This window comes from Rattus norvegicus, chromosome 19 (assembly GCF_021556685.1).
Source record: "Rattus norvegicus strain SHRSP/BbbUtx chromosome 19, alternate assembly SHRSP_T2T, whole genome shotgun sequence".
Lineage (NCBI taxonomy): Eukaryota > Metazoa > Chordata > Mammalia > Rodentia > Muridae > Rattus > Rattus norvegicus.
The window spans coordinates 36,597,577-36,622,237 of record NC_141552.1 but is presented as its reverse complement, the minus strand read 5'-3'; the positions used below and the strand labels follow the sequence as shown (position 1 = coordinate 36,622,237).

The 24,661-nt window shown below is 45.2% G+C and overlaps 3 protein-coding genes and 1 pseudogene across 12 annotated transcripts in view; 2 read left to right on the top strand and 2 right to left on the bottom strand.

Annotated features, from left to right (window-relative positions):
- LOC134483307 (disks large homolog 5-like) overlaps positions 1–16,549 on the bottom strand; it is a 35,443-nt gene extending 18,894 nt beyond the window's left edge. For 2 of the 5 annotated variants that reach the window (XM_087596625.1, XM_087596627.1), the window contains exons 1-2: positions 16,401–16,549; positions 5,915–6,831 (exon numbers count right to left, since the gene is read on the bottom strand). Coding sequence is in view for 1 of the 5 variants with exons in the window: in XM_087596629.1 (XP_087452755.1) it covers positions 5,439–5,502 (64 nt within the window). In the remaining 4 variants the exon portion in view is untranslated. Of the gene's footprint in view, positions 1–5,438; positions 5,648–5,914; positions 6,832–16,400 lie in introns of those variants that run through there. The other 3 variants (XM_087596626.1, XM_087596629.1, XM_087596628.1) reach the window with 3 other exon arrangements.
- On the top strand, positions 6,197–7,567 carry LOC134478831 (zinc finger CCCH-type antiviral protein 1-like; annotated as a pseudogene).
- A 233-nt stretch (positions 16,550–16,782) lies between the features above and the next one.
- The window catches only part of LOC147999380 (uncharacterized), a 28,307-nt gene continuing 20,428 nt past the window's right edge, over positions 16,783–24,661 (top strand). For 2 of the 6 annotated variants that reach the window (XR_015643992.1, XM_087596630.1), the window contains exons 1-3: positions 16,783–16,875; positions 18,045–18,204; positions 20,468–20,581. Coding sequence is in view for 1 of the 6 variants with exons in the window: in XM_087596630.1 (XP_087452756.1) it covers positions 18,134–18,204; positions 20,468–20,581 (185 nt within the window). In the remaining 5 variants the exon portion in view is untranslated. Of the gene's footprint in view, positions 16,876–18,044; positions 18,205–20,467; positions 20,582–21,444; positions 21,653–21,753; positions 22,781–24,661 lie in introns of those variants that run through there. The other 4 variants (XR_015643993.1, XR_015643990.1, XR_015643994.1 and 1 more) reach the window with 4 other exon arrangements.
- On the bottom strand, positions 19,612–24,350 carry LOC134483309 (uncharacterized). The gene is given in 7 exon segments (XM_087596632.1): positions 19,612–19,890; positions 20,015–20,120; positions 20,843–21,009; positions 21,644–21,787; positions 22,955–23,120; positions 24,152–24,193; positions 24,196–24,350. Coding segments are annotated over 6 exon segments (660 nt in total). The 5' UTR covers positions 24,272–24,350; the 3' UTR covers positions 19,612–19,890; positions 20,015–20,055.

The following is a 24,661-nucleotide window of genomic DNA, read 5'->3' as shown; positions in this document are numbered from 1 at the left end:
TGTCTTGGAGTTTCCCTACTACAATCCTCTGTTGTGCTTTCTTAGAGAAAAATATTGTTTAAATTTGGTTTTGTCATGAAATATTTTGGTTTCTCCATTTATGGTGATTGAGAATTAAGCTGGGTATTGGATCCTTGGTCTGCATTACATCTGCCCAAGATTTTCTGGCTTTTGGAGTCTCTGTTGAGAAGTCTGGTGTAATTCAGATAGGTCTGAACTTATTTGTTACTGGTTATTTATACCTTACCCCTTTTAATGATCTTTCTTTGATCTGTGCATTCAGTGTTTTAATTATTATGTTAATGGAGGAATTGTTTCTGCTATGATTAAATTGGCATTCTGTAGGCTTGTTGTACCTTCATGGCCTTTTCTTCCTTTACCTTATGGATGTTTTCTGCTATGATTTAATGAATATGCTTACTGGACCTGTGAACTGGAAATCTAAATTCTCTTCTATTCTATTATCCTTATGTTTGGACTTTTAATTCTGTCCTGAAATTCATGGATATTTGTATTCAATAAACCATACATGGTTATCTGAGATGGGTATTTTGTGATTTGTGGGGTGATCTCCTTGACCCCAACTCTTACATTTAGTACCACGTTTTATAATGAAACAAGGTCAAGAATGGTGACCTCTTGCCATAAACTATATGAAAAAGGCAGGTGAATTAATGTGTGTCAAGTATCAGTAGATTCCTGGGTGGTTTTTGCTCCAGGTTGGCCATATGCAACAGTTTCAAAAGCCCAAGTTTGATGTTCCTTGGGATTCCCAAGATGATGCACTCAGACCCGACAGACAACACCCAGATCTCCAAGAATGTATTATTTACTGAAAAACTAGTGTGTGGTATAGCAGGGCCATGGCACAGACATTTAAAGCAAGAGTTGTTTATTCATGTAAACATGGACTTAATTACGGTATGGCTCACCTACCACACACATTTATGGCAAAGGTAAAAAGTGCACTTAGGTCCAGCAGATCAAGACACAACGTGAAAGGAAATCTAGATAACTAACCCAATGGAAAGTTTTTGAGTTAAAGGATTTTTAAGAAAGTGTTCAGAGGGAACAGGAATGCTCTTCTTCTGGGAGGTCAGTGAATCAGGAAAGACAGTTGGGAGCTTTACTTGACTTCAGCATCTGACTCCTGAAACTTCATTGGTAAAATTAATGTCTGGAATTTTGGATTGTAAAACAACAGGTTGGCCCTGCAACTTTGGGCAAGGCCCATGGACAAAGAGATCACACCTGATGGGAACAATCTTAAAAGCCATCTGATTCTGGTAAGTCACCTGAGAAGTCCTCAAGGAGAGAGGAATGAATGGGTAGCACCATAATAGAAGGCTTTAGGATCTCGGATAGTGCTACTCTAGATGCCTTGGAAATAGAAGCAGAAAATGTAAAGCTAAATGACTTCACAGGAATTAGCTCATTTCTGATTATGATTTTTTCATATTGGTATTTTATATTTACTCTTTTTTTAAAATTTAAATCAAGAGCCTTAGGTTGTAATGCGAGGCAGTCTTAGAATCAGAAAATGCTTAGAACACTTGTATGGCACCCCGCAACTAACACTATCTGGCTAGAAATTCTACTTTTAACTTCATCATCATCGACAGCTTCCATTTAACCAGCAGGTGTCCAGGCCAGGCAGACACTGAGCAGGTTTTATGTTCTGTTAATCTCCACAACAACCCAATTCAGCAGAAACACCTCCATTTTACAGGTGAAGAAACCACAGCTCAAAGCAAATGAGTATCAGGGTCCCATCAGTCTCACTGGCTGTCACTTAGACCCACATCCTTCTCTGTAAAGGGAAGCCATGGGCCTGATGTGGGCTGTGCAAGCTGACTCTCCTGAGATGATCAATGCTATTCTTGACCCTGGGAGAATTTAAGACAAGGTGACCCCACAGACTTCTGGGGTAGATTCTGCCTCTGGGTTCTAGGGTGGGACACAGTATCCCTTGCTGTGGGTCTCTACTCATCTGAGGAGTCTGTTCCCATGTGTCAGCTCCTATGGCAGTGGTCTCAACATTACCAGTGCTGGAACCCTTTAATACACCTCTTCATACTGTGATGATCCCCTCCATAAAATTATTTCATTCCTACTTCATAAATAATATTGCTACTCTTATGAGTCATAATGTACAAGGTATCTGATATGCAATCTCTGTGAAGCAGTTGCCACCCACAGGTTGAGAAATATTGCTCTATAAACTTTTTTTTTAATGAAAGGCTTTCACCTCAGAAGTACCTGGAGCAGTTGTAAGAGCCCTGAAATACTGGCAGGCCCAAGACTGCTTGCCTTAATGACAACAGAGATTCCTGGCTAAAGGCACAATCTGAAATCACTGTCCCCAGGTCATTTCTTGCCTAAATTTTCCCTCATTACAATGTCTGTCTGCTTGGACATGTCTGTCCAGGAAGCCAGTCCATGTAGTCTCTGATACAGACAGAATGCTAAAGGCAAGAATGTTTTCCCTCTGTTGGCCCACAGTCATTTCTATAGAAGTAAGTTCAAATCCCCTGTGGATAAATGTGTGTCTCTCACATGGTGTGTGAGACTTGAAATGTCAACCGTTTGAGTTGACAAAAAACAAATTTCACTTCAGATTTACAGCTGACTAAAAATTATTTTTGGGAGAATGCAGAGGGTGGCCAGGCCTGCAGAGTCAGATCCCCTCCCTACCTGGAATGATCCCACCCTCAGTAGACTTCAGCTTCACCTATAAGGTGTAATCAGAAAAATCTGACCTTAAGATTCTGAAGTCCACAATATGCACAACCCCTAAAGTTGGTAAATGGCCTATATGAGTGTTTTCTCCAGTTTAAACTATTCTGGCTTCTTTTCTCTCTTGTGCTGCAATCTGTTCTCTCAGGTCCGTTGGTCCTGGAAGGACCTGGGTTCAAGTCAAGGCCTCATGGGTGGGGAGGAAGATGTTCTGTTGTGTGAATGAGTATGGATTAAGAATGTAGGGGTTGGGGATTTAGCTCAGTGATAGAGCGCTTGCCTAGCAAGCGCAAGGCCCTGGGTTCGGTCCCCAGCTCCGAAAAGAAAAAAAAAAAAGAATGTAGCCCCACCAACAGATTGGGAAAAGATCTTTACCAATTCTACAACAGATCGAGGGCTTATATCCAAAATATACAAAGAACTCAAGAAGTTAGACCGCAGGGAGTCAAATAACCCTATTAAAAAAAAATGGAGTTCAGAGGTAAACAAAGGATTCACAGCTGAGGAATGCCAAATAGCTGAGAAACACCTAAAGAAATGTTCAACATCTTTAGTCATAAGGGAAATGCAAATCAAAACAACCCGGAGATTTCACCTCACACCAGTGAGAATGGCTAAGATCAAAAACTCAGGTGACAGCAAATGCTGGTGAGGATGTGGAGAAAGAGAAACACTCCTCCATTGTTGGTGGGATTGCAGACTGGTACAACCATTCTGGAAATCATGGAAATTCTGGAGGTTCCTCAGAAAATTGGACATTGAACTACCTGAGGACCCAGCTATACCTCTCTTGGGCATATACCCAAAAGATTCTCCAACATATAAAAAAGACACGTGCTCCACTATGTTCATAGCAGCCTTATTTATAATAGCCAGAAGCTGGAAAGAACCCAACAGAGGAATGGAAACAGAAAATGTGGTACATCTACACAATGGAATATTACTCAGCTATCAAAAACAATGATTTTATGAAATTCATAGGCAAATGGATGGAACTGGAAAATATCACCCAGAGTGAGGTAACCCAATCACAGAAAAACACACATGGTATGCACTCATTGATAAGTGGCTATTAGCCCAAATGCTTGAATTACCCTAGATGCACAGAACACATGAAACTCAAGAAGGATGACCAAAAAGCGAATGCTTCACTCCTTCTTTAAAAGAGGAACAAGAATACCCTTGGCAGGGAATAGGGAGGCAAAGTTTAAAACAGAGGCAGAAGGAACACCCATTCAGAGCCTGCCCCACAAGTGGCCCATACATATACAGCCACCAAACTAGATAAGATGGATGAAGCCAAGAAGTGTAGGCTGACAGGAGCCGGATGTAGATCGCTCCTGAGAGACACAGCCAGAATACAGCAAATACAGAGGCGAATGCCAGCAGCAAACCACTGAACTGAGAATGGGATCCCCGTTGAAGGAATCAGAGAAAGAACTGGAAGAGCTTGAAGGGGCCTGAGACCCCATATGTACAACAATGCCAAGCAACCAGAGCTTCCAGGGACTCAGCCACTACCTAAAGACTATACATGGACTGACCCTGGGCTCCAACCTCATAGGTAGCAATGTATAGCCTAGTAAGAGCACCAGTGGAAGGGGAAGTCCTTGGTCCTGCCAAGATTGAACCCCCAGAGAACGTGATTGTTGGGGGGAGGGTGGTAATAGGGGGAGGATGGGGAGGGGAACAGCCATATAGAAGAGGGGGGTTAGGAGGATGTTGGCCCGGAAACCGGGAATGAGAATACAATCAAAATGTAAATAAATACTCAAGTTAATAAAGAAAAAAAAAAAGAATGTAGCCCCACTCTGACTTGCCAAGTAAGCTCCAGAAAATCTTCCCCCATCACAGAACTGGACCATGTGAGAGCCTACACTGTTTAAAATGGAGAGTGGATGCTTTCTCCTGGAAGAAATAATTGGGGGTTGACTGTCACTTGTGAACCTCCTGTGTTAAGTCACTTCTCAGAAGGGAAGCTTTCCTCTAACTCCTCCATGGGACCAGGCCAGCACTGGGGCCTGAGGATGCTATGGTCTTGCAGCTCTGAGCTGGGAGGGGTAGCTCTCACCCTGACATGGAGAAGCCTGTTTTCACAGCTGATCCTGATCTGAGGAGCAGGTGCTTTTAAAGAAGCATGTGAGAGTATCTCCTGCAGGAGACCACACTCTGCAGGGAAAGTCACACAGGACGGCAAATAGTGACTTCCCAACAAACACAGGGCATGGGAACCAGGGAGGGCACTGGATGGATGGTCGGAGAGTTTGAGAAAGCCTGCATCTCCCTGAAAGACTTCCCACAACCATAAGTCCCACCACTGTCCCAGGCTCACAGGGGAGGCTCAGCAAAGCCTGCCACCTGCTGGGATCCCTGCAAACTAAAACTGGAGTGGAGAACTGAGGAAAGCACTTTGGTGGAGGGGGAGACTCAAGTCTCCAGGGCCAGGTCAGCCTTCTGTCCCTTTGGTTCTCCTCACTTCACAGAGGCGCCTATTGAAAGGTGAGGCAAGCCGGGATCTCAACAGTCTTTGGCCAAAGAAGTGAGAGCCCACAGGGCAGAGCAAGGCTAAGCAGAGCCAGCAGAGCAAAGTGAAGCCCTGCCAGCCAGCAAATAGGCCTTGCGCATGTGGGACTGGTGGCAGCAGTGCTTGCCCTTGCTCTCCTGGTGGCGCAGAACCCCTGCCTGGATGTGGGGAAACTCACAGTGGCTTGTCCTCCAGCTGCAACTGCCAGTGCTTGGGGAGGGGGAAGTTGAAGATGCTCCCATGATCCTCCGATTTCTGGCCCACTTTGTCAGCAGTTGTTCCTGTTCAAGGCTGTGGTCAGCCCTGCCAAAAGCCCGGAGGACACGTAGAGCAAGCACAACTGGCCAGCAACCACCATGGTCATCTACGGTGGGACCCAGGCCAAGTGGCAACAGAGGCGCACCAGGCAGCCAGGCACCAGCCCCAAGCCTGTGCATACTGAGGCCAATGACACTCCACTAGCCCCTCCCAGCATGCACATCCCACCCCTGGCAGGCAAGATCTCTCTGTCCAGAGTTTCCCCCAGACCTGCAACTACCAACAGCTCAATGAGCCCTTACTTAATTCTTCTTAACCATAATGGCTTGTCATAAAAGGTCATTGGGAAAGTGAATGATGAGATGAAAGCCTTAAAAGAAAACTAGAGAGACTTACGGAAATGAAGAAGAAAGCTCTCTTCCCAGTAGGAGCCTGGCAGTTCCAAGCTCAGGGCACCTCATGTCCAGGCTGGAACCCAGCATGCACTGTTGTGGAGAACCTGCCTCCTTAAGGACCTGGCTTCCCACTCATTCTCCTGAGATGATGACTTTAATTCTTTTAATTTTTACTGGTTATTTTCTTCATTTCCATTTCATGTGTTATCCCCTTTTCCAGTTTCCTTTCTCCACGAAGCAGAGTCCAGCTCACAAGCCTGAGCAGCTACAGCCATAGTGCACCATGGGGGATCCTGGGGCAGACTGTTTCATCACCAAGATCCTGTGGACCCACAGGGGCTGCATGACCTTAAAGGAACTGCAGAGTAGGATCAGGCTCCAGAGGCAGAGCTCTATGAGCTGCTGGGCAAGACTGCTTATTCCTATTGGGGACTGGAGATCAGGCAGGGATCACGCTGTAGGTGGTGGCTACTACTGAAGCCTGTGGCTTCAATCTCAAGTGCATCCAGGGACCATGCTACAGATTGCCCAAGCCTCTGCAAGCTCAAACTTCTGGGACAGAGTCATTATGCAAAATCCCAGAGAAACCTCTGCAAATATCCACACCAAGTTTTTAGGAACAGAGCTTCCAGGTCCTGAAGAATCATGAGCTTTCTGGGCTTCACCAAGAGGAGCCGGCCATCTTCCTAGCAAAGGGATGCTTTTCTCCTGCAAAAGTTACTACAAAGGAGACAGCCACAAACAGATCTGCTTGAAGCCACAGCCATGCAAGAGAGTCCAAGTCTGTGAGCACTTCACCCAGGCCAACTGCCGTTACCTCAACTGTCTCAGGTCTCATGACCTGATGGACAGGAAGGTGTTGACCTCCGTGACTGAGCACGGGCTGAGTTCTGATGGGGTCCAGAACATCCAGGACATCTGCAACAACAAACACATTAGGAGGAGACCCACTGGCATGAGAGCTCCCCATGAACATCATAGCAGCAGGGCACACAGAGACAGAAGCAAAAGCAAAGACTGATTCCTTCCAAACAGTCTAGGATTTCTCTCCCATGTCTCATTTTGACATCTGGTCCACCTTGTCCAGATGTCACCAGTAAGGATTCCCTGGAGGACATGTCTACAGATGTCACTCAGGAGGTCAAGAACCTGGGGACCCAGGACTCTGCACAGCTTTCCTTGGTCTCATCTAAGGCTGCTGGAGTCTGAGGACCCAGTCACATGAGAGCAAGCCAGGGGTTTTCTGAGAATGGAGATCTGGATGGCTTATTTTCTAGGAATCCTACTGATTCTTTGTAAGTTCCTGCCTCCTCTGCTGGCTTTCCTCTTGCTGCAGGAAAAAGAAATGAAGCCATGTCCATGAGAACAGGCGTGACTTCTGGACACCGCATGGAGGTCAAGAGAAAGAATAAGGCTCCAGACATCAATCACATCCCATTTTAAATGGTTCTATTGATGGGGTGACAACGGAAGAAGCAACAGACTCAGGAATTTTAGGTAAAGGTAGAAACTCAGAGAAGGAGTTTGGCAATGTACCTTCTCTTTCAATTCAGTGGAATAATTGAAGCACTATTGTTATTAGGTCTTCATTAAAAGTCTGGCAGAAAGGATCCATTAAAGCCATGTGGCCCTGATTATTATTATTTTTTAATTTTTGGAGTGGCAACCTTTAATGACTATCTATTTTCTTATGGGAATTATTCATTGCCTTCCCAGATCTGTATTTAACTTGGTATTTGTTATCTGTTAGAAAAATCACTAGTATCAAATAGGTTTTTCACTTTTCTGTAGTAAAGGTCTCTGAAAGTAAGCCCTAATGATTGTTGAATTCACTCAGTGTCCGTTGTTCCGTCCCCCTTTTCATTTCTGATTTGGTAATTTAGATATAGGCTCTGTGGTTTGTCTGTCTTGTGGATCTTCTCAAAAAAAAAAAAAAAAGCCAGCTCTTGCTTTGCTTGGCTCTTTGTATCATTCTCTTTGTTTATAATTGATTGATTTTCATTCTGAGTTTATTTCCTGCCATGAAATCCTACCAGACTCTCTATGGGATGAGGCTTTGCCTCACTTGGTAACAGCAGCATGGAATAAATGAAACTTATGCTGCTCTCTGTAGTGGGGATGACGTCACAATTTCACTGAAAACCATGCACAGCCTCGTTTTAGACTGTATTAAAGTAGCCCACGATTTCAGTGCTCCCTGCAAGGTGCCATGAGACAGTAATAACATGAGTCTGCATGCACCTCGACAGTTTTCACTAGGGACTACACACACACACACACACACCCACACACACACACACTTTACTGACATGGTGCACATTCTTTGCACACCAAGAAGAAAGTGAGTATTAATGAAAACACACCAATAATGGAATCGATGGACGGAGTTGTGGGGAAGTTGGGGCTTAGAGTTACTTAAAGGCCCTGTGCAGGCTCTCCTTCTGTTGGAGGCTAAACTTCAAGTGCAATGGGGTTATTTTCTTTCTGTATAGCACACAGAGCTAGGGTGGAAACTAGGTTTTGAGCATATTTGGCAAGTACTGGAACACTGAATTAATTCCTAGGGCTGGAACCCTATTAATGTTCTACAAAATTACAGGGCAGGCTGGATGAAGACTCTCAGCTGACAATGTGGACATCTCAAGACAGGCACTGGACAATGGCTGACAGACTTGTCTGAAGACTGGAAATGTTTTGCTATCTCAGAGGAAAAGAAGGCCCCTCATACCACACTGTACTCTAAGGACAGTTTATTCAGGTTAGGATGACATGAACTATTGACTCATGTCACAGATGTCAGTAGAAATTATCCAAGGTATTGTAGGCTGTAGGTAGCATTAACAGGACGAATCACACTGTGTTGTGAAGACATAGAATATGACTATGTGTAGCAAGACCCAGGCCTCTTCCAGTTTCTAAGATCATACCTGAGAACCTCAAATATAGTAATAATGTGATTGTGTGGTGTAAGTCTAGTTACAACTAGGTTTTATTGTGATACGGATAACTCTTTTTGTGTCATGGTCAGTTTATAATGAATGACTAGAGAACCTAAGCTTGAGAATAACCAAAGACTACATTGCTTCTCTAGCTGCTGAGCTTTTAAAAGCCCTGGTGTGACAGCAACTGTTTGTGGACATTCTGGATTATTCCTTCTGTACTTAAACTCTCTGAGTCAACCCCACTCTGAGTAAGTCAGTTCCATTCCATTAATTGGAAATCAGTCAACTGGAAAAAAATACTTTCTCAATACAAACACAGATTGGCCATGGAAAAAGGGCAGCTTGAACTGTCCCACCTAGGTCCTGGGCTTGCACAGGCCTGCTCTCCAAAAGAAAAGTGTGTTCACAGCTGCAGGCTGCATTCACTATGGATGCTCTTGAGGTTCCTCCCTAAACTGCTTAGATTAAGATAATTTTTTTGCCATCTATCAAAAGAATTCATTATGTCAAGCTGGCCTTTCTTCTGAACCTTCTGTTCTGTGGGCAGGGCAAAATCTCCAGCAACCCTCACAGCAATGTGGGCTGCCAATCTGGGACTCAGAATTATACCAGTGCAAACCAAGAACAGGGCAACTGGAAGAGACCTCATTGGGTTGCAGGAACCTTCTGTTCTGAGTCACTTCTCAGAAGGGGCACTTTGCTCTAACTCCTCCATGGGACCCAACCAGTACTGGGGCTGGAGGATCCTTGGGTGTTGCAGCTCTGAGCTGGGAGGGGGAGCTAGCACACTGACATGGAGAAGCCTGTTTTCACAGCTGATCTTGAAAGACCCCCAGATTTTGGGGAGACTCTCGCTCCAGTCACGGGTTGAGGTACCCCCAGGAAACACGAGAAGCCGGTCTTGATGTAATCAACAAGAGGCAGTTTTATTTACGAGATCTCGGGCTGACACGTATCTCACACAGGAGATTGAGTCCAGCCCCGAGCCTCTCTAGGCAGGAGCTTATATAGGGAAAACCAGGGGTTTCGTGTGGATACACATAATTGGCTAATACAAAGGGTGCACAGTTACTTTTGGCACGGAGTTACATCAACAAAGCATACGTGTAATCTAGCATCTCAGCAATGTGGGCAGGGCAACTCATCTCACTGCAGCAGGGGGATGACCCATCCTCAGGGAGTGAAGGAAGGGGAGGGGGTGGCTCCAGATGGCCAGTGTCCTTGGGAGTTGATAGTCGGGCCAGTGAGCCCTATCTCAAATTCTCTCAGGCATGTCTGGACTTTGTTCATGACTAACTTTTAGAAATTTTAACCCTTCATTCCCCTCTACTCCTTGTGAATAGTCCTAATCTTAGGACTACGAGTCTAGCGTCTAGAGGCTCTTCACCCCGTATAGCCCGATACAGCCCGATACTGTTGTCTCAACATAAGGACATGTATAGCAGTAATCCGCTCCCTGACAAAAGCTAGAAGGCGATTAATGATGTAGGGCCCAAAAGTGAGCAAAAGGAGGAGGATAATCAAGGGACCAGCTAAGGCTGACAGCAGGGTGGTAAGCCATGGGGACCTATCGAACCAGCTCTGAAACCAGTTATCAGTGGTTTCTCGTTCTCGTCGTCTCTTGTCCAACCTCTCCCTAAGTTTAGCCATAGAATCTTTAATGGTCCCGGAGTGATCGAGGTAAAAACAACATTCTTCTCTCAAAGCAGCACATAGCCCTCTTTCTTTAAGGAATATCAGGTCTAATCTTCTCCTATTTTGAAGGACTACCTCTGAGAGGGAGGTTAGGTATTCTTGGAGGTCAGCTAAAAAGTCTTTAGGATTCCAATCTGAACACTATCTAAACCTATACACCAAGGTCATGACTATCTTAGAACTTTTAAACTTATGGTCCCTGAGGCACAGTCCCAAGAAGTGTTAGGAGTATTAACATATGTAATGTTACATCATTTGTAATAGAAATCAAGCCTATCTCTATATTTTTCTCGATGGAACCCAGGGCAAACATGAAATTCTTGTTTCTAAAGCACACTCCTCAAGTGAGCATTATAGCAACATCCCAGTCACGTCTCTGATGTATCCACTTATCTGATGTGCAAGTCTAGGGAGCTTTTTGAAGATCTGAGTGTCCCTCTAGGTCCCAGCTCTCAGCCCCAACGGCTAGTATGCGGCTGGTGAGGGCTGAGAATGGACGGCTGTCAGGGTGGTCAGCAGCACCAGGTACGGTCCTTTCCAGCGAGGCTCGAGTGTCTGGGCTCCGTGTCATTGTATGTACCTACAGTCTCTGACCTGGAACGGATGAGATGTCTCGGAGGTCCCTGGGGCATAGGCTGCTGCCAGCTGTGAGCAGATTTCTTTCTGTATCACCTGTAGGTCTTTTAGCCTGACACATAAATCATTATTACTATGACGTGTTGGTTCAGTAACATCATCTAATACAGTCAGAGGATCTGAGGCCCCATATAAGATCTCAAAGGGGGTAAAGCTGAATCTGGAAGGGATATTTCTTGCTCTGAAGAGAGCAAGAGGGAAGGAGTGTCACCCAGTCTGCGCCAGTCTCCATGGTCAATTTAATTTGGTCAGGGTCTCTTTTAGAGTTTTATTTATTTACTCTACCTGTCCTGAACTTTGAGGTCTGTAAATATAATGTAATTTTCAATCAACCTCTAAATACTTGGCCACACCCTGGCTTACCTTGGCAACGAAAGTAGGGCCATTGTCTGACCAGATTACCTTGGGCATTCCAAATCGGGGGAAAGTTTCTTCCAGTATCTTCTTGATGATTGTAGAGGCCGTCTCTTAGTCCAATCCCAGTTCCCAGTGGCTGTCTCTTGTAGGCAGTTGTTGGCTTCACCAGGGCATCCAAGAGATGGTAAAGGCATCTGCAGCACTGATGTGCTGGGGGGTAGAAGTTCAGCCATCCCAGATGACATTGTGTTGTCCACCACGGCAGCACCCACTTATCTCTGACCTTCATGAAGAGAACTGTTCCTGTCTGTGGACAAGGTCCTCGGCTTTCAGCAGGGGTCAATCAGCCAGTCGCAGAGGTCTTTCCTCCACCCATGGGCTTCTGCCAGTGCTTGACACTTGTGCTGTGGTGGCTCCAGGTCAGGATTGGGCAGCAAGGTGACCAGATTGCCCCCAACAGGTGGAGAATCTAGTCCATGGCGCTGACCAGTGGTCCCATCTTTTGGGACACTCTATCAGCCACTCTATCACAGTTTAAGTCCTGGATTGGGTGATAATTGTCAGAACCCGGCTGGCAGGAATGATGTGTTCCAGGCAGAACGGCACTAAGCCACACACACACATCTCCCAGCATCAGGTACTGGTGCACTGAGACAGGTCTTAAGCTCCACATACACAGTCTGTAGATATGCATACACATGGCCTCACCCAGCCATTTTAGCCCACACAAGCCATTTTGGAGAGCAATTTTCTAATGAGCAAGGGATAGGGGCAGTCAGGGATGACCATGAACTAGTGGGTGGGTTACCCGGCCCACGCCAAGGTCCACTGTTCTTCGGGCAGTCCATAAGTATTGTTCGTTGCCAGTAACCCCTTGCACTCAAGGTCTTTGGATATTGACCCACTGGGGGGTGGGGGCATAGGAGCACAGAGCATTGGGTCCCTGTATCCACACTTCCCTTCTATCTCTGTACATAGCCAGCACTCTAGGACCAAGAAGCTCTCCAGTGTCCCCTCTTGTTCTTTCTTGGGCAGTCCCTGACCCAGTGTCCTTTTTCTTCGTATTAGGCACACCGATCTTTAGCCAGGAATTCTCTTCTGTTGCCAGGTACTATCTTCCTAGGTTCCCTAACTACTGTGGCCAGTATATGTTCCTCTCTTGTCTCTTTCTCTTCCTCAGTCTCTCTGTCTGTATCTTCTTCTACAGCTATTAGTTGCTGTCTACTTTTGTGCACTGACCCTGAACCATATATCAACCTTATTTTCTCTGCAACTTACAACAACTCTCTCAGTGACTTAGCTTAACCCTTCAAGTTTCTGTAACTTTTTCTTTATATTTTTTTCTTACTTTAGCCAAATTGGTGGGGCATTTTCTAGCCCCTCTGAGACCCACCCTTGGAGCCTGGCGGCAGACCTGGCACTCCCTACCTTTAGGCGTTTTGAAGTCAACAGGCAGAAGTGAGGGCCTTCCATCCGTGTCTGGCCTCTAGTAGGATTCTGTCTTTCCTCGGTGATAAAGAAGACCTGTAACAGTTACTAACAAGCATCTCAAATGGGATGGTGAGAAAACAAGGGAATCTTGAGAATAGAGGTCCACTGAAGAGGACAAATAGCATTTAGTCACACAGCTAAACCAGGAGGCCTTCTTGGGACAAAAAGGCCGTTGTAGAAATAAGCACAAGCTTTGTTCCTGTGAAACAGAAAGGCAAGCAGAGAGGCAGCTGATCTGTTATCGACTATCTCTCTGGACTTAGATTTTCCCTTAAGGAGTACCTTCCTTTAGTGCCAGCTCAGTGGCTTTATCGCTCAAGAGACCCATCCTCTAAATGGCACTAGGCTTCCAGTAACAATAACAAAAGGATGGAGAGACGTTAGAACCTGGGTGTTAGATACTAAGTGGCTGACAAAAGAATTGTAACCAGTTCACCTGGGGCTATCAGGACTGTAGTAGTAGTCCTTTACCAAGCTGTCTCACTGGGTTAAAGGCCCATGGAAAAGAAAACATTAATCCTGACCTTGGCCACAGCCAAAGACTGAATTCTAAATTTTGACTGGCAAAACAAAGTTCTTCACAGTTTGTTGCAGATTCTTTAAAACTATTTTAGGGGCTTCTCTGCCCCCCAACCTGGGGCATTTTGACCACAGGGGCAGGAACTGGCTGCTGTGGGGATAGGATCAAAGGCACTCTCCATGTCAATGATGACTAACAGGGAAGGTTACTTAGTGTTGGAGATCAACTCCTCTCTTGGAATAGGGCCAGCAGATAAGGCAGGCTCCCTTAAAGAACTTCTCTTAATGAACACTCTCCTTTTGTGAGCAAGTGTTGAAGGTCTGGCCACTGAAGGCAGCAACTGGAATTTTTTTTTTTCAGGGCCAAAATACAACCACTAACTCTACGCTATCTTTGTTGTCAAAGTGCCAACCCCAGCCAGCCTCCTTACCTTGAAACTCCTCTTGCGCTGACTTGGCCAGAGCTGCGCTGTTGCCCACTCGCAGCCTGTAGCTTGCTAGTAGGCCTGCATGCTTGCCACCCTCAGCCCCTACATTTTCCTACTCTGTGCTGTCCCTTCCTTAGAAGCTGTGAATGTTTAAGCAACAGGGAGAATTTTTCTTCAGGATCTAAGGTAAAGTTTTCAGGTTCTTGTTAATGCCTGCTTCAGACGGATCACTCGCTAACCTGGAATCCTTCATACACAACGGTTAACAGCAGCTGGGCTGGACAATGGGAGTAAAGAAAGGGGCAGCTCTCCTTGGGGAGGAGGCTCAAGAGAGAAAGACAAAACTCCCCGGCAGAAAACAATTTCTCTCAAGCAAATTATTTTTAACTTTTAAGTTAAGCACCAAGAGGACCAAGTAAAACTCTATGACGAACAAAGCAAACAGTTTCATGATTTCAAACACAGTCAGTCCAAGATTTCAAACACAGTCGTCAGTCCAAATTCAAAAACGAAACAAAAGCCAAAAAGACACTCGACAATACCACAGAAAACAAACCAGACAAACAAGACCAAGACAAAGCATCCTATAACCAATTTCCACAGATGCCTGGTACCTTCAGTACCTGGCCCAAACTGCAGCTTAACCTTAGCTGCTTCTGGGATACCAAACACAGAAACAGAATACAGACAACAGACACTAACACATCTAAGCACACTTGTCCATGCCTATACTTAAATAGGCAGCCGAACACAACCTCCGAAGTCAAGTCACAGTCAGATCTCTTTGACTGTCACCTGCCGGGTCCTCCCGACAAAAGTCGGCTCGTGGGACGTCTCCCAGAGCTGGGGCGTCCTCACTTCCACTATCTAAAAAAAGAACAAAAAGAAAACAGCTATTCGAAGTAGAAACCCAGTACCTACTCACAGGCGTCTGTCCGGGGTGGGAAGCCCTTCCATCCAAGCACACTTAAATACGGGGTAGGAAGCCCATCTACCCAAGTGTACTTAAAAACGACGGGGTGGGAAGCCCATCCACCCGAGTGAACTCAAAAACAACGGGGTGGGAAACCCATCCACCCGAGTGTACTCAAAAACAACGGGGTGGGAAGCCCATCCACCCAAGTGCGCTCAAAAACAACACAGAGTGGGAAGCCCATCCACTCGAGTGCACTCAAAAACAACACAGAGTGAGAAGCCCATCCACTCGAGTGCACTCAAAAACAACGGGGTGGGAAGCCCATCCACCCGAGTGCACTCAACAACAACAGAGTGGGAAGCCCATCCACCCGAGTACACTCAAAAACAACAGAGTGGGAAGCCCATCCACTCGAGTGCACTCAAAAACAACGGAGTGGGGAATCTTCTTCTGCCCAGACAGTGCACCAAGACCTTAAACCGGTACTGAAAAACACAGACTACAGGACTTAATTCACACACACACTACTCTCACACTCACACAGCGGCCGCTTTCCAGCACTCACACTAACGTACCTCCAAGAGGCATTCGGATCTCCGGGGGTTACGCTCCTATCCCGGACGAGCCCCCAATGAAAGACCCCCAGATTTTGGGGAGACTCTCGCTCCAGTCACGGGTTGAGGTACCCCCAGGAAACACGAGAAGCCGGTCTTGATGTAATCAACAAGAGGCAGTTTTATTTACGAGATCTCGGGCTGACACGTATCTCACACAGGAGATTGAGTCCAGCCCCGAGCCTCTCTAGGCAGGAGCTTATATAGGGAAAACCAGGGGTTTCGTGTGGATACACATAATTGGCTAATACAAAGGGTGCACAGTTACTTTTGGCACGGAGTTACATCAACAAAGCATACGTGTAATCTAGCATCTCAGCAATGTGGGCAGGGCAACTCATCTCACTGCAGCAGGGGGATGACCCATCCTCAGGGAGTGAAGGAAGGGGAGGGGGTGGCTCCAGATGGCCAGTGTCCTTGGGAGTTGATAGTCGGGCCAGTGAGCCCTATCTCAAATTCTCTCAGGCATGTCTGGACTTTGTTCATGACTAACTTTTAGAAATTTTAACCCTTCAATCTGGATCTGAGGAACAGGTGCTTTTAAAGAAGCATGTGAGAGTATCTCCTGCAGGAGAGCACACTCTGCAGGGAAAGTGACACAGGACAGTGAAAAGTGGCTTCCCAACTTCCACAGGTCCTGTGACCCAGGGAGGGCACCAGATGGTCCAAGAGTTTGAGAAAAGCCTGCATTTCCCTGAAAGACTTCCCTCAACCATAAGTCCCACCACTGTCCCAGACTCACACCTGAGGATCAGCAAAGCCTGCCACCTGCTGGGGTCCCCACAAAACTGAACCCAGAATGGAGAACTGCGGGAAAGCACTTCGGGGGAGGGGGGAGACACAAGTCTCTGGGGCCAGGCCTGGGGTCTGTCCCTTAGGCTCTCCTCACCTCCGTTAGCCTCCTAGTGCAGAGCTCTGCAAGCCAGGATCTCAAAAGTCTTGGGCTGAAGAAGTGGGAGAAGGTAGCAGCAGTGGCGGTGGGGTCGACAGGGGAGTCGAAGACGGAATGGTAGCCATGCAAGCAGCGGCGGCGAGGGCGGAGGCGGGGGGGGGGGGGCGAAGGAGAGGACCGGTGTGGGGGCAGGGTAGGGGCGAGGGCAGGCTGGGGGCGGGGAGTTGGGACGGGTCTGAGTCTAGGGCGGTGGTGGGGCTGGGAGGGGGGATGGGTCGGAGGCGACGTCGAGAGCAGGTGTGGGGCGGGGGCGTGGGCGGGGGCAAGAGCAGGGGCAGGGGCAGGAGCAGGTGCAAGCAGAGCAAAACCCAGCCCTGTCAGCTGGTGGATACGCTCTGGGGCAGGACAGACTCGCCCTGCAGCTCTATTGATGGGGTGACAATGGAAGAAGAAACAGACTCAGGAATTCTAGGTAAAAAGAGAAACTCAGAGAAGGGGTTTGGCAATGTTCCTTCTCTTTCAAATCAGAGGAATAATTAAAGCACTATTGTTATTAGGTCGTCATTAAACGTCTGGTAGAAAGGCTGCATTAAAGCCTAGTGGCCCTCATATATATTTTTTAATTTTTGTAGTGGCATCGTTTAAATACTATCTATTTTCTTATGAGAATTATCTTATGAGTTAAATCCCACATTTGGATTTAACTTGGTATTTGTTATCTGTGTAGAAAAATTACCAATATCAAATAGATTTTTCACTTTTCTGTAGTAAAGGACTCTGAAGAAGCCCTAATGGTTGTTGAATTCACTCACATGTCTATTGCTTCATTCCCCTTTTTATTTCTGATTTGATAATTTAGGTATTGACACTGAAAGGGGTTGTTTCTCTTATGGATCTCCTCAAAAAACAGCTCTTGCTTCGTATGACTCTTTGTATTATCCTCTTCGTTTGCAATTGAATGATTTTAGTACTAAGTTTATTTCCTGCCATCAAATCATACAAGACTATAGGATAAGGCTTTGCCTCATCTTGGTAACAGCAGCATGTGATAAATGAAGCTTTTGCTGCTCTCTCTAGTGGTGATGACGTCACAATCTCTGTGTAAACCATCCACAGCCTGTTTTTAGGCTGTATTATAGTAGACCACCATTTCAGTGTTACCTGCCAGGTGCCATGGGACACTAGTAACACATGTCTGCATGCACCTCGACAGTTTTCATTACGGTCTTCTAAGACATTTTATGAAAATTGATAGTTCATGGATGAACATACACAAACACCTGCACAGAAACACAAACTAACACAAATACACACACACACACACACACACACACACATATACTGACATGGTACACATTCTTTGCACACCAAAAATAAAGTGAGCAGTAATGAAAATACACCAATAATGGAGTCGATGGAGGGAGTTATGCAGAAGCTGGGACTTAAAGTTACTTAAAGGCCCTATGCAGGCTCTCCTTTTGTTGGAGGAGAAATTTTAAGTGCAATGTGGTTCTTTATTTTCTTTCTCTAAAGCACACAAGGCTATGGTGGAATGTAGGGCTTTGAGCATGTTTGGAAAGTACAATCACACTGAATTAAATACTAGGGCTGGAACACTATTAATCTTCTACAAAATTACAGAGCAGGCTGGATGAATACTCCCAGGAGATAATGTGCACATCTCAAGACAGGCACTGGACAATGGCTGAAGACTTGTCTGAAGACTGGAAATGTTTTGCAAATTCAGAGAGAAAAAAAATGCCCCTCTGACTACACCGTACTCTAAGGATACCTTATTAAGGTAAGGAAGACATGACCTATTGTCTCATGTACCAGATGTCAGCACAAAGTATCCAAGGTGTTGTATGCCAATGGTAGCATTAACAGAACAAAGCACACAGTGTCCTGAAGACATAAATCATGAGTTTGTGTAGCAAGACCCAAGCCTCTTCCAGGTTCTTAGATAGTAACTGAGAACCTCAAATACAGTAGTGATGTGATAGTGTGGTGTGAATCTAGTTACAACTAGCTTCTATTGTGACACAGATGACACTTTTTGTGTCATGGTCAGCTTATAATGAATGACTAGACCTAAGCATGACAATAACCAAAGACTACATTGCTTCTCTAGCTGCTGAGCTTTTAAAAGCCCTGGGGTGACAGCAAGCTTTTGTGGACATTCTGAATTGGTCCTTCTGTACTTTAACTCTCGGAGTCACCTCCACTCTCAGTAAGTTAGTTCAATTCCATAAATTGGAAATCAGTCACCTGGAAAAAATACATTCTCCATATGATCCCAGATTGTCCATGGAAAAGGGTAGCTTGAACTGTCCCACCTAGGTTCTGGGCTTCCACAAGCCTGCTCTCCAACAGAAACCTGTGTTCACAGCTGCAGGCTACATTCACTATATATGCTCTTGAGGATCCTCCCTAAACTGCTTAGATTAAAATAATTTTCATGCTAACAATCAAAAAACTCATTATGCCAATCTGGCCAACAGGAAGCTAGTTTCTATTCTGTATTTTGTCAGATGTGCATAATACATATGGTCATCATTGATAACAGCTGAAAGATCTGCTCTAATATGGAAACTAAGTGATGCTGGAGGATGATCCTGACCCACAATGAGCAGTGGGAACACCAGAGCCCTGTAGGGATGCCTGGCAACCTAACACATTGAGCGTGCACGGCTCAGTAAGTTCTCTGTGAGTACACATCTCCTGAGATCACTCTAATTGTAGGTGATCCTGTCCACCTAATACAGCACCTCATGTGGAATAACAAAAGCCACCTGCAGGAGCTGTGGTGATGACTCACAGGTTAGAGCATCTGCTGCTCTCTCAGAAGAACCACATGGACCCTAACAATTGGGTAAAGCATGTCAGTGATTACATCACAAAGTGTGTGTCAGAGAAACAGCCTCATTATCCACACAAAAGACACTGTCACACTGGGTACCCATTGGTGACTTTGAATTCACTTATTAGCCCAGGCTCCATGGAACATGCAGAGATCCATCTCTAGCTGTCAGTTCGAAGTCCACAGGAGGGGACAGAACCCTCGAGTAAGAAAGATGTTCTTGGGGTTGGGGATTTGGCTTAGTGGTAGAGCGCTTACCTAGGAAGCGCAAGGTCCTGGGTTCGGTCCCCAGCCCCGAAAAAAAAAAAAAAAAGAAAAAAAAAAAGAAAGATGATCTTAAGAGTCAAGAGATAGAATTCAATTTTTATTCATAAGAAATTCATTTTTACAACAAAACAGGATTAAAATGAATAAATTAAAATATTTAAAAATATTTGAAAAGTGAAAAATAGTAACAAGAACGTATAAATATGAAACAACAAAAAAAACTTCAATTAAAATCACAACAAAAATATTTCTAAACAGCACATTCTTAACGAACATTTAGAAGCACAGATGTATTGCTGTTTCTCCTCTTGCACACATACTGAAAGGCGGTCTCCCAAGTTGACTCTCAAGTGGTGTTTTCTGAAGAAGAAAGTGAGTAAGATCTCAATCAGACAGGCTGGCTTAGTGTTATATAAATTTAGGGTCTCTAAGAAATGAAAAATTAACTCTGAGGAAGAATACTCATCCACAAAAATGTTGTTACCATTCAGGATGTTTGTCATCAGGGACTCCTGAGAAAGCAACTTATTCCTCAGGAAGCTCTCTTACTGGTGTGTGTCCAATTCCAGCTCTCTTGCACTTTCTGAGACCTGGGAGAGGAAGGCAGTTTTTCAGACACTGATTTGGTGGGGAAATGCAAGCCAGCTGTCAGAATGCTGCCTTCTACCACCTCAGTTCTATTGGACAGTCGACATGGACCTTTTAACTGATATCATTGTTGCTAACTCTTTGGGAAGGGCAAAACCTCCAGAGAGCCTCAAAGTAATGTGGGCTGCCAATATGGGACCGAGACTTGTACCAGAGAAAACCATGTACAGGGCAATGGGAAGAGACCTCATTGGGTTGCAGAAAGAAAGGAGACGTCCATATGTCACCAAGGTTAAAACCAATGACAAGTTCTAATTTGACATTTGCACTTTGTTCTTATCCCCCAAAGGTGCTTCCTACACAAGAAGTCACATGACCACAGAGTGTCATTTGTCAAAGAACCAAGAACTTGTTCAAAACTCTACATAGCATACAATCTATCACATGGATATGCAATAAAGAGGTATGTTATTAATCTGTCACCATTTCTATACTGCAGCTTCAAAAAGAGCAGACAAATATACGTGCAAAATAATTCAGTTTCTGAAAAGTGGTTGACTTCCCAGAATACTTGTGCATAGGCAGAGCAATGAACAATTCCATTGCATGAGGTGGTTGGCTGGTTGTGAGTGTAAATTATAAAGGTGGTAGGAGAAAGCAAAGATGTATCAAATTGGCAAATTTTATCAGATATTTTTAAGCTAACACAGCTGCTCGTCCCTACCTGATGATGCTGGGTCTGGACGTTGCTGGTCTTTATCTTTCGTGTTGAAGTCAACCAAATATGTCTGGTTCAGTGCACACTCAAGATGTCCCTCCTTGCTCCCCTGCTTCAGTGGGACCAACTTCTTCCTACATGTGTTCTCCATCAGGAGCTGGCTGAGCAGGTTTCTGGAAATACAGTCTGCAGAGTAAGATCATGCTGCCCCTTTCTCCCATTCCTACTCCCAAGTCCCACTAACTCTACCAGGTCCCAGATACCCATGAAGATTTAATAAAATACATCTCGACACATATAATGCTGCTGCACGAACCACAAAGAGTTAATTCAGGGAAGAATAAATTGTTTGTTTGGCCTGAGCACCAATTAGTGTCCACATCTCTCAAAAAGAACACGGATCTACATCTATCCATAAAAGCCCAATGCATGGGGGCTACATCAATTAGTAGTGGGCAAACATCCTCAAAAGAGGTCAGTAGAACCAAGGGAAGGTCATGCTAACCATGTGGTCCACGCACTGAGTTTTGTAAAACCTGATGTGACCCCAGAGGTCCAGGTCAGCCTAATATCCTTCTGATGACTTCAATCAGTACTGTTCTATCTAGAGCCTTCTGAAGATGCCTAGACAATCCTGGGATGAGTAACAGTCTTTTATGGAACTGAAAACTGAGTCCTAGTGACCCTGGCACACTGATGTGTAAACACCACAAGAGATAGAATCATAGCTGAAGACCGTCCAATCCAGAACAAAGAAAGTCAGAAATGGCCATTCCACAAGTGATAGCCTTTCTGACCAGGACTTACCTAGAGAAGGTAATCTCCTTCTTCAGCCTATGGTTGTTCTCATGGATCTCAGTGTTCTCCATCTCTAAGTTGTGCAGAATTGACATGACCGCCTCCTCCATTCTCTCCAGGTCTTCATAATATGGATTTGGCCTGAAGTGTGGCCTGGCCCCAATGATAGAATACAATGAACATCAGCATTTAGGAATATATGAACTCAGGGTGGGTCCTGTACTACACCAGTCCTGGAAGGACAACTTCTGAATTCTACATATTGGATCTTCTTCAGCTTCAGAAACCTGTTTTTCTGCGTCCAGGACACCAGAATCTCAGCATCCAGATGGAGGGTTCCCTGGCTCCCTTTGTTCAATCAAGAGGAAATCTGTAGTCAAACCAGTTAAGCTATCAAGAGCCTAGGCCACACCTCTCCATGCTCCCCTAACCCCAACACACCCAGAAACCTGTGATTTCTTTTTTCCTGTCCTGATAACAGATCGTATATCAACCCAAAAGTATAATCTGCACAACGAATACAAATATACAGACAATTGTGGCCACATAGGCAAAGAACTGAGCTGTTGACAGTGGGGCTCCCAGAACAAAGCATTCACATGACCATGAAAGTGTCACAGGTAAATACTCAGGCCAAGACATAGACCCCTAGATTCCAGGTGTAGAGGGAAATATAAACATATAAAAGTTGTGCATATGCATTTGGATGTATGCACACACAGACTCACAGACTGAGACACACCCACAAAAAAGAGAAAAGTAAACAGAGTCAGAGAAAGAGAAAAGCAAATATGGAAACAGAGAGCACTGTGAGAACCAGGAGAAATGCATGCACCATTGCTGTCTCAGAGGGCAAGACACACAGACAATAACAAACAGGCCTGAGCCTGAGAACTTCTAGTCAAGCATTGAGATGAACAGTTTAGGACCAGGACCCTCAGGCTGCTGCCTGGATCTTCCAGCACTCAGTCACCTGCCTAGCACGTACAGAGACTCATCATAAACTCACTGCAATTACAATCTTGCAAAGCCACCAGCTGTCAAGGGCTTTGCAAATGCACACTGGGAACTCACTCTCCCTGACTTTATCCCTGAATTCTTCATTCAGACCACAAATCCTGCTTTTCAATAAATGGAAGCAGATGAGTCCATTGTCCATCTCACTCCTCAGGAAGGGTCAGGTTCTGAATCTCCTCTATATGGGAGGTGAGGTTTAGCACATGGTGGTTAGCTTTCTAGAACCCAAAACCTTAATAGGATGAGATGAAGGTGACCTTGCAGACCCAGGAATGAAACAAGAACGTTTGGAGCAATTCATACCTGTTTTTCATAGATCTCTCTGTCAGAAACCTCAGGTGATCTCTCAGGTCATTTCTCTCCTCGGTAATGAGCTGCAGCTCTTTAATCAGCCTCTCCTTTTCCTTCTTGGCCTGCTTCTTGCTTAGGGCAGTTTCAGGTGATGATGTTTCTCTCCCAGCGTCCGTAGGTAGAAGAGCACAAGTGAACATGCATGGGGAGAATGCATAGAGTGTACATAGACCACAGTGAGGCCTAAACAGGAGAACAAGCCTAGAACCCAGTGTCATTGCTAGGCGATTGGCCTATGCTTAAGAGACCTCCTCAGGGGATCTCAGTTCTCCCACTACTCTATAGAGACCAAGAGATGTAAGCAGCCAGGTGTTCCCTATGCCTGATATCACGTGTTTACATGTACCACGGAGATGGCTTCTGCAGGATTATTATCAACTGAACAGGGTACAGCTTTATTTCAGGACCCTCACCGCTGTGGTTTCAGAACTCACCATAAATTCACCATCCACAAAACTTGAGTGATTGGAGACACTCAGATGTCCTACCCTGATACTCTAGGCCAACAACTTTGGATTTAAAACACATTTCCAGGAAGGACATGTTCAACAGACTTATCAATGCCCCTATATGAAATAAAAATGCCCCAGAAGTTCCAATAGGTTACAGGCTGAATCTTGGTCCACATGTTCCAAACAGTTTTGGTATTTTAGAAAAATGTTTGTAACACACAACCTCTAATATATAAAGCTAACGATGATCCTGCAAGTTAGAAGAAATCAGGGGAGGTCTAAGAACATAAGGTTATTGCCTGGAGCACAATCCTCTCCCTGTTATTCTGTCAGATATCCACTGTATTTAAAGAAGCAATGATAGTGAAATACATTGCTGCCCTGTCTAAACTCAGAAAAGGTGGACCCTCCATGACTCCTGATGGTGTTATTACATCAATGTAACATAACAAATGCACTGTAAAAGGAAAGGCCAGAAATTCACAGTATAATAGCATTGGCCTTACCATATCCTCCCTGTGGGGATGGGGAAACTAAAGTTCTGAAATCCTTGACTTTCAAGAATTGTGATATTCATGGAAATTCAATTCCTTTGCAGATGCTCCAGTTTTTGTGGCCCATTGCTAGAAAGGTCAGCTTAAGCCTGCAGCCACCCTGACAGGAACCTCAAAATACACTGCCCAGAACTTACTCCACATTCCCCAGAAGTGCTGTCTTTGTCCATCATTACTTTGAGATAAAGGCCAGACTCCTTCACTCTAGTCTCTCCACAATCGATGTTCCCCCTCCCAAAACGCTTGCGAAGACGGGAAAACATGTCTTAGCTTGTAACTGCCAGACTCAGACTGAGAGAAACTAGGGTACTGGTTGTCACTACAACACTGGTGACATCACAGAGGATGCCAGAACTCTCTAGGAGACAATAGAATGTCCAAGAAGGGACAGCAGATGTCATGGGGAGCAGACTTTGCATCCCTGCTAATGATCTCCCTGTATTGAGCATAAGCAGAGGTGCCCTTTCCAGGAGACTTTCCTGGGCAGAGCCACTGAGCATCTCCTGCTTCCAAAGCCAAATTTTCCTCAAGGCTTGATTAGAAAAACCTTAGTAATTCCTATGCATCTAAATGAATGTTTCCTTCCATATCTTGCCCAAAAATGTCTTATCCTAACTCAAATTGTCCTCATTCACCAATGTTAGCCATTAAAA